Source organism: Enhydra lutris, unplaced genomic scaffold (genome assembly GCF_002288905.1).
Source record: "Enhydra lutris kenyoni isolate GAN:26980312 unplaced genomic scaffold, ASM228890v2 scaffoldscaffold38, whole genome shotgun sequence".
In the NCBI taxonomy this organism is placed as follows: domain Eukaryota; kingdom Metazoa; phylum Chordata; class Mammalia; order Carnivora; family Mustelidae; genus Enhydra; species Enhydra lutris.
This window is the reverse complement of record NW_019154122.1, coordinates 4,130,096-4,143,832: the sequence shown is the minus strand read 5'-3', so window position 1 is coordinate 4,143,832 and position 13,737 is coordinate 4,130,096. Positions and strand designations below refer to the sequence as shown.

General features: G+C 41.4%; 1 protein-coding gene across 7 annotated transcripts in view; it reads right to left on the bottom strand.

The window, feature by feature from the left end:
- The window catches only part of LOC111154599 (ubiquitin specific peptidase 48), a 94,054-nt gene that overhangs the window by 55,330 nt on the left and 24,987 nt on the right, over positions 1-13,737 (bottom strand). For 6 of the 7 annotated variants that reach the window (XM_022514273.1, XM_022514279.1, XM_022514274.1 and 3 more), the window contains exons 2-8: positions 11,573-11,693; positions 9,782-9,938; positions 5,334-5,461; positions 4,262-4,386; positions 3,655-3,763; positions 1,492-1,625; positions 716-798 (exon numbers count right to left, since the gene is read on the bottom strand). In XM_022514273.1, coding sequence (XP_022369981.1) covers positions 716-798; positions 1,492-1,625; positions 3,655-3,763; positions 4,262-4,386; positions 5,334-5,461; positions 9,782-9,938; positions 11,573-11,693 — 857 coding nt within the window. Of the gene's footprint in view, positions 1-715; positions 799-1,491; positions 1,626-3,654; positions 3,764-4,261; positions 4,387-5,333; positions 5,462-9,781; positions 9,941-11,572; positions 11,694-13,737 lie in introns of those variants that run through there. The other variant, XM_022514281.1, reaches the window with a different exon arrangement.

Here is a 13,737-nt window from a genome sequence, read left to right as displayed (position 1 = left end):
ATTCCCCAACCTCCCCAATGGCATCTTTCAAAGGTTTTTAGGGCTTGTTTCTATTGTAAGTTGCCTCTAGAAGCTTTTTATGGCAAGAGATAAAAATTATGATAGAATTTCTATATTAGCAATTTAATAAATAGTAAGATCGATCTGAGAAAGGACGGGAAGAGTCCTTCCAGTCAGGGCAAGAGAAACAAAAGGGCCAAATTCTTTTCTCTTTCAGGTACCATCCTGTGGAGTGAGTTGATGACCACCAAAAGGAAAAGGCAGTAAATTACTTCTTCTCAAAACTATGTCACAGCATAGTTTCCTAGAACTCATCAGTCATCACAGATAGGAGAATTACAGCATCAATATTGGAATTATGCCACCCAATGGTTTTGATAAAATTTTTTAAAAACCTGGAGGCAGCGCAGACAGACTTAATTTTATGAGGGATTACAGACATGGTATTGACACTAAGGGACCCTGCGTGGGTTCAGAGAGTAAAACACCGTCTCCCCTTTTTATTCTTTTGTAGATATTGATGAACCATGTAATCCCTGTGGTGTACTCACTCATGGAAAATGGAAGTAACATCTCGACTCGCCTAAAAAGCCTTTATTTCCAGACAGAGGTTAGCAAAGTATAGTCATGAAATGCTATTCTGTATGCATCACAAGCTGACCACAAGTTACAGTCTCTGGGTATTATAATTATCACTGCTTGGTAAAAATATTACCTTTATGTTCCACATAAGGCTCCATATCCAAAATTTCTGAGAAGCCAATGTAGGTATTCAGCTTTTTCTTATGTCCAGTTTGCCTAACCAAGAGGAAAGCTAATTATATTTATATTTAAAACAATCATAAAACAATGTATAAGCTCTACCAGCTATTTTAATAAACTCAATGGACCTAAGTAGGTTGCACTCAGCAATCCTGCTCAAAAACTTGTACGATTAGAAGTAACATAATGCTGTCTTATAACTGGTGGGGGAAAAAATAGGCTCAAAATATGAATTTAAAATGTTGATTCCAAACTTACTTTCAGAAGTTTTAATATAATCACAAGAGAGCTACAGATGCTCCCGCTCCATAGAAGTAATGCGCGTGTGCGCACATTTCCTTTAATTACGCAAAGATATATTCCCATGGGGGTTGGGCAGGTTGGAAGATTGTAATAAGTAGAAATTTACTCTAGTTCTTTTTCAAAAATACAGACATCAAGATAATTCAGTTCTTACCTATGTTTGTTTTCCTTTGCAGTGTTTAATCATTAATAGAGTAAAAATAAGGGTTTCCTACTTTCCTAGTTCTTCCTCAGATATGGCTGGCTTCCTTAAGAATTTTGTGATAAAACCAGGCATTACTGGCATTTCAAAAGGGCAGGTCCCAACTACAACTGTCATTCCCAAATCTAGAGTTTCAAATTGGAAAGGCTATTATCTGTCTATGGTAAAATCTGTACACATTAGTCCACGACGAGCAGCAAACACTGCTCCTCATACATATTTACCTGTCGAAGACAAAACGCATCAGCTGTAAGTTCAGGGTGCAGGGAAGGCTCAGGAGCCTGATCTTCCTTGTGGCATTCTGTTTACTTTGACAGTTTTCACAAAAGTATCGATTGTCTCCCTCTAATTTTTCTTCCTGATCAGAAATAAGACATTACTTAAAAAAAAATTAGAAGACAGAAAGCTTTTTTTTAAGTGATCAAATCTCTGATGTACAGCATAATTTCATTTTAAATAACAGCCCTCGCAACCTGTTGAAGATTGAGACACTGTAAGTAGTGAAAGACACCCAAGTTAGAAGGCACTACTTAGAAGTGATATTAACTTGCATACGGTGATTTAAAATTGTTGGGGCTCTTTCCCAAATGTCTGATTTTTAAAAGTACTTCTCAAAAATAAAAAATCATAAGCACTTGATGCAACCAAATTAATAACAGTGGAAAATAGTGGAAATTACATATGGGCACCAGAATACAGAACTACATATATCATATATACAAAATCATACACACACACACACACACACACACACACACACACACACACACGAGTCACATACATAATTAAAATTGCTGAATCATGCTGATGAGATAAATTTAAAAGGCCTCAGGAAATTCAGTGGTATAGCTTGGTGGTTTCTTTTTAAATTTTTCCTGTTGTGTCCTCTTAACTTACTGGCCGGTCCTTCTGCTCAGCATCATTTGCCAGCTCCTCCTACCTCCCTGAGTCCCTGTGTCTGAACGTCCAAAGACTCGGTCTTTGGTCCTCGTCTCTCAATCCTGATTTTAACCAGCCCCCAAAACCCTGAACCATATGCCTCAAATCTAACACACCCCAAAGTAAACTCCCAATCCCTCTCCCTAGCCTATTCCTCCCACAGCACTTCCCAGAGCAATTTTGGCAACTCCATCCTACCTGGCACTCAGGCCAAAACTTAGTAATCCTTGACTCCTTCCTTTCTCTCCAGGTCCAGTCAGCAAACTATCAGCTCCACTTTGAAAATATATCGAAAATCCAAACAAGACAGTACCCAGTTCTGTCCTTTTCAAACAGATCACAATTCTAGGTTTACTATGCCCCGATGGCATCTCACCACACTCAAAGTCAAGTCTCTGGCCAAGGCCCACCAGGCTCTACTGGACATGATCCTCAGTTACCTCTACAACATCCTTCTCCCCTTGCTTTTCCACTTCAGCCATAGTGACCTTGTTGTTCCTCAAACCACCAGGCACTTTGTTGTTTCAAGCTCTGCACTTCTGCCCATTTCCTCCATGGCTCACTCCTTCACCTTCAATCATTTTATTACTAACAGCAACCAACCCCACTCTCATCCCTACCACATCCTCCGTCCCCTTCCCAGATTTTTCTCCATATTACTTACTCTAGGTAACACACTACATATTTTACTGTCGTCCCCAGTCCTCACACCACCGACATTACAAGGCTAAAGTTTTCGGTTTTGCCCACTAGGATTATCCCCAAATACCAAATCAGTGTGCAGTTAAGCACTCAACCAGTAACTAGCTGAATGAATTCAGTAAGGATCTGAAGTAGGCTAAGAGCTGTGCTAAGAAAGGAAGAAAGGCACAAAAATATCTTAAGAAAAGAAGCTATAGCGTAAGCTTGTCTATTATACCATGTGCTTGTTCTCACTTGGTAACAACGGTTTCCCCAAGCAGCTTTCCCAACTCAGAAGGAAAGGGAGCCACTCCCGTCCCTCCACATGCATCTACATACACAGCAAGAACAAATCCAGAGTGGAGGGGCTGAAGAATGACCAGAGTGATGTTTAAAAATAAATAAATAAATAAATAAATAAAATTAAAAAATGCATTCCACACCTTGTAGTTCTCCTTAAATGAAAAGGCAATTTAACTGGATGATTATAGAGCTCAGATTTCCTCAAACACTCCACCACCCCTAATCGCCCAAGTTTTAACACAGAACTTTACATGTAAAATAACTGAAAGATCCCCAAATGATTTTAACACACAGCCTGCTTCAGCACTTTAAAATTTAGTTTCTTCTAGATCATTACAGAAACAGAGACACTTCATATATGAAAAAGGCTATTAAAGAATTTACCCATTAAATCAAAAAACACATTCAGAATAGTATTTAATGGTTAATGAGCAGAAACAACATATACGCCAAAGTTCGAATACCTTCAAAAATTCTGAGATGCAATCTGTTAACTGCTTGTGGCCTTGGATATTTAACTCCAGTTCATAAAACTTTGATAAAAGCTTAGACTCTCTGCCACACTGATTGCAACTGTAATAAAACAGAGCGGTAAAATTAAGATCAGAGTAGAAAAACAATGAAGTTCCATTATATCACACTCTAAAACTCTGGGAAGCATTTATTTTCCCTCGATTTTCGTTCATGGAAATTATTTCCACTATATATTAAAAATAAAAAATGGGAAGTGATTGGTGAGGCATGTAGTTTATGATTAGGAACAATTTCAAGAGGCATTTTACGTTCACTCTCAGTACCCTGCTGGCTCCACTGTCTCTGAGTGCACAGCATCACCATCCGGTACGTGGTGAGAGCTCAATCACACGGGGCGCTCGACATCTGAACGGATTCAACTGCACTTTTGCATGTCCGCTGTTTATATGTTCCCATGAAAATGAATTACACTACAAATATTACTGGCCCCATGCTGGCCCATGAAAGCCATAACTTGGAACTGAACTGAAAATGAGATAACGTGTGAGTAACCGTCTCCGAAGACAACGCGCCGTGGGAAAGCTGCCCCACACTTACACGGTTACGTAAGCATATTCTCCACAGAACTGCTGCTGGACAATGTTCCGCACATCTGGATTCTTTTGTTTAGACAGAGTGTCTTCCAACAGAGACATAAAGAGCTTTGAAAATTCTTGGGCATCCTACAACACAAGTTTGGGTTAGTAAAAAGAAAAATCGTACCTTGCTTTTCAACTTCGGATACAAACAGCGATAAGCGAGAATGTTCGCGTTTTCAATTTCGCATCTTCAAATAAGGACTGAATTGGTTTGTACCCACATATGAGTTGTCAGAAATAGGACCAAGGTAAATGGGTAACATGCTGGACAGTTAAATAAATGCTCTAATTCAAAATAGAAAAAAGTTAATTTTGGGGAGGCGCCTGGGTGGCTCAGTTGGTTGAAGGACTGCCTTCAACTCAAGTATGATCCTGGAGTCCCAAGATCGAGTCCCACATTGGACTACCTTCTCAGTGAGGAGTCTGCTTCTCCTTCTGACCCTCTCCCCTCTCATGATCTCTCTCTCAAATAAATAAAATCTTTAAAAAAGAAAAGGAAAAAGTTAATTTTTAAGAAGCATTTTACGGGACGCCTGGGTGGCTCAGTTGGTTAAGCGGCTGCCTTTGGCTCAGGTTATGATCTCAGCGTCCTGGGATCGAGTCCCATATCGGGCTCCTTGCTCGTCGGGGAGCCTGCTTCTCCCTCTGCCTGCCACTCTGCCTGCTTGTGTGCCCACTCTCTCAAATAAATAAATTAATTTAAAAAAAATTTAAAAAGCATTTTACTTCACTTCCTCCTACAAACATTCTAAAGAAGGCTTAGGTACCTTTTTATATTTAAAAAAACTTAAAAGGTTCTGGGGCACCCGGGTGGCTCAGTCAGTTAAGCGTGTCTGGCTCTTGATTTCGGCTCAGGTCATGATCTCAGGGCCGCGCAATCTGGCCCCCAATCGGGCTCCACTTTCAGTGGGCAGTCTGTCTGAGGATTCTCTCGCTTTCCTTTTCCCTCTGCCTCTCACCCCCAACTATGCTCTCTTTTTCACAAATAAATAAATAAACCTTTTAAAAGTATAGAATTTAAAGGTTCTTACCTGCTGTTGCCCTGTGTCCAAGCCCAAGGCTTTAACAAATCCCGATGGATCGATGTATCGTCTGTTACTGTTTTGCAACAAGGCAAACAAATACTGAAGATGCTCACAAATTGTCTGAGGCTCATAATCTATTGAAAAAATTATGTTGTTTTTAGCAAAGTGCTACTTTTCTTTAAAATATGTACTTCTTTACATGAAAACATAATTAAGCACCCTTACCTTTATAGAATATTAGTGTTTTAAGATAGTTCTAAGAATTTAATAGAAACAAATTAGTAATCACATCTGTTTGGAAGTCAGGAAGCCACCGTGGCTACCCACATCCCCTAAAGGCAAGAGTTACATGTACATCACAACAGCAACCACGACCATAGTTTTCTAGTGTCAAATCACCACTGAAATGTTCAGTCCAATATGAAAACCACAGACTGTATTTACCATTCACATAAGATGGCCAAAATTTTAATATAATCTCATTAATGTAAACTTGCCATGAATTAAGCAAGTGACAGGATTCAAACTGGAATGAATATAATGATGCATTTTAAAATGCTAGAATTTTAGAGTGGCAAGTTTTATTGAGCCGGGAAAGTATCTTAAATAGGAAAAGTGGATCTCAAGAGCCCCCAAAGACTTGAGCATCATCTTCTGTGCAGTCACTACCCTGCTCTGCCCGCTCTGTGATAACACGGATCAGCCAGGCCAACATCTCTCCTTCGCCAGCCCACGCAAGGTTAAGTCCTGCCAGCAGAGGGCACTGGAGGGTCCAGTCGTGCCTGCCCCACCAGGCTCCTGCAGCCAACCCTGCTGGGCAGCGCCCTGCAGCGCCTCCCCTGGCAGCTGCCACCGTAGGCCGCCTCCCGTGAGGCACCTCCTCTTGAAAAACCACCATGTGAATGACCTCTTAGGCACCCTCTTAGACGACTTAACAGAGGTTTCTGAGGCCCTGGATTTCCCTGTAGACAGTTTGAAGTCGGGGTCCCTACTGAGGAAGCAGCTCGGCACCTTCTCAGGCATCTAGTGAGCCGGCACAGGGCACTCTCCAGAGGTCCAGATTTCAGGCCGGGGGTGGGGGTGGGGGAGGGTGTGTGTGTGTGTGTGTGTGTGTGTGTGTGTGTGTGAGTGAAGAGTCCTCCTGGGGTGTGCATTTTTGCCCCGAGGGTAGTGGCTGTTCCCTACATCTGCTAGTCCTATAGTTTTTCAAGTCCTCTTAATTCTTACTGACCACTCCCCCCATTACTCTAATTTCCTATTCTTGGTGAATATTTCATAACATATATAATTGTTAAATCACTATGCTGTACACCTGACAGATTGTCAACTGTAATTAAAAAAAAAAAAAAACCCTTCCCAAAAGCCTCCCAATAATATATGTATGTTTTAAAAATTAAAGTCTATCTTGTAGGATATAAAAACAAATCAGGTCACCTGGCTGGCTCAGTCAGTAGGGCATATGCCCATCTCAGAGTTCAAGCCCCACAGTGGGTGCAGAGACCACTTAACAATAATAAGGCTAAGAAGGAAGCTCCTGCCCCTCCCAAAGCCAAAGCAAGCCAAAGTAAAGGCTTTGAGGCCAAGAAAGCGACGCTGAAAGGTGTCCAAAGTCACACAAAAAAAGAAGATCTGCATGTCACACACATTCCAATGACCCAAGACACAGCATCTCTGAAGGCAGCCTAAATACCCTCGAAAGAGCGCCCCCAGGAGAAGCGAGCTTGATCGCTATGCCATCAAGTTCCCCCGACTACTGAGTCAGCCATGAAGAAAACAGAAGAGAACACCACACTTGTGTTCACTGTGGAGGTCAAGACCAACAAGCACCAGATCAAACAGGCCAGGAAGAAGCTCTCCGACACTGATGTGGCCAAGGTCAACACCATGATCAGGTCTGATGCAGGTAAGGCAGCGTATGTTCAGCTGGCTCCTCACTGTGATGCTCTGGATGTTGCCAACAACATCAGGATCATCTAAACTGAGTCCAGCTGGCGAAATCGAAATACGAATTCACCATGAAAAACCCTTAATATAGATGTATAAAACAGTAATAATTCCTTATTCTTTCTGTTCAAATTACTGTGTCCTTTTTGTCTCCTATTTGGACTCTGAATGGTTTATCTCTTTACTACCAACTGTGACTTTCAGGAAGTCAACATTTCATTTATAAAACATATGCAAAAATCTTACTTTCTGGGGTGCAAAAAGGCTTTGCAGTCCACTGAAAGGTATTCAGGTAAGTTTAGGCCTACTCCAACTCTCTTATCTTACAGGTTAGATACTTCATACTTATTAATTCCAAAGTAACTCCTCTTCTGGGACACCTGAGTGGCTTAGTTGGTTGAGGCTACAACTCTTGATTTTGGCTCTTGGGGTCCTAAGATTGAGCCCCGAGGCTGGCTCTGCACTTAGCATGAAGTCTGCCTGAGAGCCTTTCTCTCTCCCTGCTCCTCTCTCTACTCTTGCATGTTCTCACTCTCAAAATTAAAAAATAATAAAGTAACTTCTCCTCTGCTAGCTTTCCTTAAAAAAAAAAAAAAAAAAAAGATTTTAGAGAAAGTGAGAGAGACGGAGCATGGGCAGGAGGGGCAGAGGGGTGGGGGAGAGAATCTCAAGCTGACTTCAAGCTAAGCATGGAAACTGATGTGGGGCTTGATCTCATGAGCCTGAGATCACAACCTGAGCAAAAACCAAGAGGCAGAAGCTTGACCAACTGCACACCCCTCCAGGTGCCCCGGGCTTTCCTATCTGTAAAATAAGGGAGTGACTAAACTAGAAGCAGAACCCAGATCCCATCATATCCAACACAAAGCCTTTGCACTCCTTTTACCGTGCCTATTAAAATAGCAGCAGAAATGTACACTCTCATCAGAGAACAGGTGAGGAACAACTCTGGTAAAATATAAAAATTTTTGTACTTAGAAATTAAAAACAAAACAAAACAAAACCCACACATTTTTTTTTTAGGATAATGTTAAAGCCACAATACCCAAAAGAGGCCATGACACATCATTTTATAAAATAGAAATTTAGTTTTCACTTGTTATGAAACGGTCATCTCACTGGTAAATTTATTCTTTAGCAAGATAATGCTAAAAATAAAAAAGAACCATTTTACATTAACCATCCTTTATATATAATATTACTTTAAATACTTAATACACTATTAATCTAAATTTAAATATTCAGAACTATAAAAATAAAGCTTTGGGGAAATAATCTTAAGAATTTGTAAGGGAGGGGTGGGAAAAGAATTTTTTTAAGCCCTGTGGGTTTTTTTTTTATTCTTATTTTAAGTAGGCTCCATGCCCAACGTGGGGATCTAACTCAACAACCTTGAGATCAAGAATCGCATGCTCTACCAACTGAGCCAGCCAGGTTGCCCCTTAAGCACTGTGTTTTGTAGCAAAGATTACTGTTAACAAGGACCAAGACTCTAAAGCAATACCCATTGTGTGCAAGGCTGCCAGAAGATACCAGGCTTACAAATCCTCTATTCCCTCTCAGAGTCAAAGACATGAGCATGTGCCCAAACGAGATCACATAAAACACAGCACAAGATTTACAGGTGGGAGCAAGAGTCGAAGTTCCCAACTTGGAGCTCTCAGACCTATGTAATCTCAGACATACACTGCCCTCCAACCCCCAGCTTTGAGAAGGAGAAAAATCTGGTCTGTTCCATGAAAGTTCCATCTTAAAGCCTCTAGTAGTCCATCTCTAAATAGAAAATAGTATCGATCAGGAATAATCATCCACATACTGTACATGAAATAAACTAAATAATTCCAGTAGGAAGTTTGAAACTGATTCTGTCTAAAAACCCTAAATGGGGGCACCTGGGTGGCTCAGGGTCCTGGGATCGGGCCCCACATCGGGCTCTCTGCTCAGCAGGAGGCCTGCTTCTCCCTCTCCCTGCCTCTCTGCCTACTTGTGATCTTTCTGTCTCTGAGTCAAAAACAAAACAAAACAAAAAAACCCTAAATGACTGTAGCTGCTATTGGTGACTGATTTTGCCAAGGTTAGTAAATTCAACCTTAAATTTAGAGGGTATCAATGAAGCTGGTGTATTTGGGAATCAGGACAAAAGATTGCTTGTGGTTATAAGTCTCCCAAGCTAGGGAAAAGAGTAATGCTGTCTGCTTTACTGACTTGATTTTTATCAATCGCTACAAATTAATGGGCAACAATCACGGTGTATTACATGGAGAAACTGTAGATGTAATCTAGAAGAATAATCAAATGGATTTCCTTCACTTGAATATGAGCCATTTCACTGCCTAAATAATAAATTTACAGAAAAAAAGGAACATTCTGAATCCTGACAATGTTTACGAAGGACCGCCTACCATGCCCGGCACATAACAAGTCCTCAGAAGTTAGTTTCCTGAGTTTGCAAAGAGTTCTAGCTGGCAACACGCTGTGAAGGAAGCCAGCCCCACACCCACCCCACTAACCTTTCTCTTCTTGGATACCATCTCCCATCATGTAGTCGTTACAGGTACTTGGACACAAGTATAGTGCTTGCCGCAGCTCCAAGTTGAGAAACCATACTTGAAGAAATGTGTTGACGTAACACGTAGCGCCAAGGTTAGTGAGGCCCACAAATGAGTTCTACAAAAATACAAAATTTGCAATTACAAAATCAATTTCCCTTTACACAAAAAAAGTACAAGAGGAATTATTTTTTAAATTTCAGATAAAAAAATCTGTTACCACCACCAACCAACATGGCATAACCACATAAGGCTCTCTTGGCCACAGGTACTTTCATGAAAGCCCCATCTAAGTTGCCTACAGGAGTGGAGAAGACATAGGACAGCTCATCCCTGGTCTTCTGGTCTTCTCTGGCCCCTTATATCTAAAATTAAAACGACAGGCTCCAGGCCAGATCCGTTCTGAACCTGTGTACATAGGGTATTCATTTGCTATAATTATAAACTGTCAACATTAGGACAACGACAAAGTAAAATGTCCACAAAAGTTCCTTTCTATCATATAGATCAGGGAGAAAGGGAGCAGGGGGAACTGGCTACATACAACTTTTTCCAAAAACTGCAGATTCCTGAACTTAAAAAGAATCATTCTTTTTAATACACGAAATATCTATATAGCTATACTGTGAACACCAGGCTTTTTGCTTAGAAAATCTTAATGTGTATTTTTAAAAAGTAAAACTACTGGTTACACATACAATATATAAAAATACAAGCCCAAGGGGTGCCTGGGTAGCTCAGTGGGTTAAGCTTCTACGTTCGGCCCAGGTCATGATCTCAGGGTTTTGGGATCGAGCCCCGCATCGGGCTCTCTGCTCAGCAGGGAGCCTGCATCTCTCTCTTTCTCTGTCTGCCTCTCTGCCTACTTATGATCTCTTTCTCTGTGTCAAATAAATAAATAAATAAAATCTTATTTAAAAAAAAAAAAAAAAAACCCCCCCCCCCCCCAAGAAAGCATGGTAATAATAGCACTATGGGAGCTTGTTTACTTGATTTACCACTTCCTTTAAAGAGACTCTTTTTTTTTTTTTAAAGATTTTATTTATTTATTTGACAGACAGAGATCACAAGCAGGTAGAGAGGCAGGCAGAGAGAGAGGAGGAAGCAGGCTCCCTGCTAAGCAGAGAGCCCGATACGGGCTCAATCCCAGGACCCTGGGATCATGACCTGAGCCGAAAGCAGAGGCTTTAACCCACTGAGCCACCCAGGCGCCCCTAAAGAGACATTTCAAAACAAGTTCAAGGGGCGCCTGGGTGGCTCAGTGGGTTAAGCCGCTGCCTTCGACTCAGGTCATGATCTCAGGGTCCTGGGATCGAGTCCCGCATCGGGCTCTCTGCTCGGCCAAGAGCCTGCTTCTCTCTCTCTCTGTCTGCCTCTCTGCCTACTTGTGATCTCTGTCAAATAAATAAATAAAATATTAAAAAAATAAATAAATAAATAAAAACAAGTTCAAAATAAAACGCACAATATGAAAACCAACACAGAATCAGCATTTGTCGTCCCCCCCCGCCCCGCAGAATCAGCATTTAAACTACAACCATCCTCTGAAGGCTTGCTGGATTACATGGCCACCTGACTTAAAAATTACCATTAAGAACTGTCCCAATTCAAGCAGTTTAAGTTCCACTGCTTATCCTCAAGCTGCAATGGGCTCCCCCAAACCAGTAATAGTTTCTGATTACAGATGCGAAACAAAACAACAAAAACCCAGAGAAATACCCCATAGTGATCACTTAAAAAAGGATGGCTTACCTTTTTTCTCCTCTCACAGTTGGGATCATCAATGTTATGGAAACTATTTTCATCTATTTCTCCTAACCAAATATGCTCGCCAATGCCAACCAAGCAATTCGGATTTCCTTTGCAGTTTCGTCTACAAAAAAATGATTATTTGATTAAGAAATGCCATAGTTCCATAAGAAACATGTGGATTAAAGCTATAATGGCATACCAGATTTCATCTATTTCTCATCTATAAAATGAGGAGAACAGAGAAGATGAAACACCAAGTTCAATCTGTGAGGCTGTGGGAAAAAAAAACTCATTTACTGCTGAGAGAATTCAAACTGGCCGGACTTTCAGGGAAAGGACTTTTGCAATCTCTAACGAAACTACACACATAGCTTCCTTTAAACCCAGGAAATTCATTTCTAAGAATTTACCCTGAAGATACACCTCTGAGAGTGCAGATAAATCTGCACAAATAACACCTCGGTTACTCATTACAGCACTGTTTGTAGCTGTGAAGACACTGGAAAGCTGAAGGAGCCGACAGGGGACATGGTACCTTGGCCCCACAGAGTCCTAGGAGACCGGAACAGGAAAACCACAGTACAAACCTCTACGATGGATGTAGAGTCCGTTTTAGGATGTATGATTAAGGGAGCAACGCGCAAAACATTATCTATAGTATGCTATTTCTTGTGTAAGAAAGATGGGGGAATAAGAAAATACACGTGTAGGGGTGCCTGGGTGGCTCAGTGGGTTAAAGCCTCTGCCTTCAGCTCGGGTCATGATCCCAGGGTCCTGGGATCGAGCCCCACATCGGGCTCTCTGCTGAGTGAGGAGCCTGCTTCCCTTCCTCTCTCTGCCTGCCTCTCTGCCTCCTTGTGATCTCTCTCTGTCAAATAAATAAACTCTTTAAAAAAGAAAAAAAAAAGAAAATACACGTATATCTGCTCATCTGAACACAATGAAGCCAAAAGGTTAAGCCATAGGCCAATAGAAGTGGTTACCTTCCGAACACGAGTGGGGATGAGGGTAAAAACTGGAGGGGTGTATGACACTTTTCTGAATATACTGTTCCATACACTGCTGAACTGGGGGGCCTCTGTGAATGTGACACACGTGTACACACACACACACACACACACACACACATAAGGATGGGGAGGGGGACCCTAAATCCAACACAAACACATTTCAATTAAATAACGTATCCACAATGAAGGGAAGGAGGGTGAGGAACTAACCCAAGGAACCTGAATGCAGTTACTAGCAAGCTCTCGTAGTAGTATCCTCAGGCTAAAGATAAAAGGTAGAAATACCAAAACTTAATGACTTCCTTTTCATAACAATCTAAAAAACCAATTTCCTTATATTCTATATTTAAACAAATAAGGAAATATATTGGGGATAAAGGAAACCAAGGTTCAGAAAGTTACAAAGAGATGGGGCGCCTGGGTGGCTCAGTGGGTTAAAGCCGCTGCCTTCGGCTCAGGTCATGATCCCAGGATCCTGGGATCGAGCCCCGCATCAGGCTCTCTGCTCAGCAGGGAGCCTGCTTCCCTTCCTCGCAGCCTCTGCCTGCCTCTCCGCCCAATTGTGATTTCTGTCAAATAAAAAAATAAAATCTTAAAAAAAAAAAAAAAAGAAAGAAAGTTACAAAGAAAAAGAGAGGAAGAAGAAAATGAAGCCTGTAGTACTGGGTCAGGAGTAACAGACATAAACCTAAACTTGCAGGTAGACTAGGGTTGCCAGATAAACCACAGAACAGTAGTTACTTGAATTTCAGATAAATAATAAATTTATATCAAAAAATATTTGTCGAAGGGCGCCTCCATGGCTCAGTAGGGTAAAGGTCTGCTTTTGGCTCAGGTCATGATCCTGGAGTCACATCCGGTTCCCTGTCTGCTTCTCCCTCTGCCTCTGTCCCTCTCTATGCTCCTTCTGTCTTTCTGTCTCATGAATAAATAAATACAATCTTAAAAAAAAAAAAACAAAAGAAAACATTGCTTGGGATGCCTGGGTGGCTCCATCAGTTAAGTGGCTACCTTTGGCTCAGGTCATGATCCCAGCGTCCTGGGATCCAGCCCCACATCAGGCTCCTTGGTCAGCAGGGAGCCTGCTTCTCTCTCTGCCGGCCACTCCCCATGCTTGTGTGCCTCTCTCTCTGATTTAAAAAAAAAAAAAAAGAT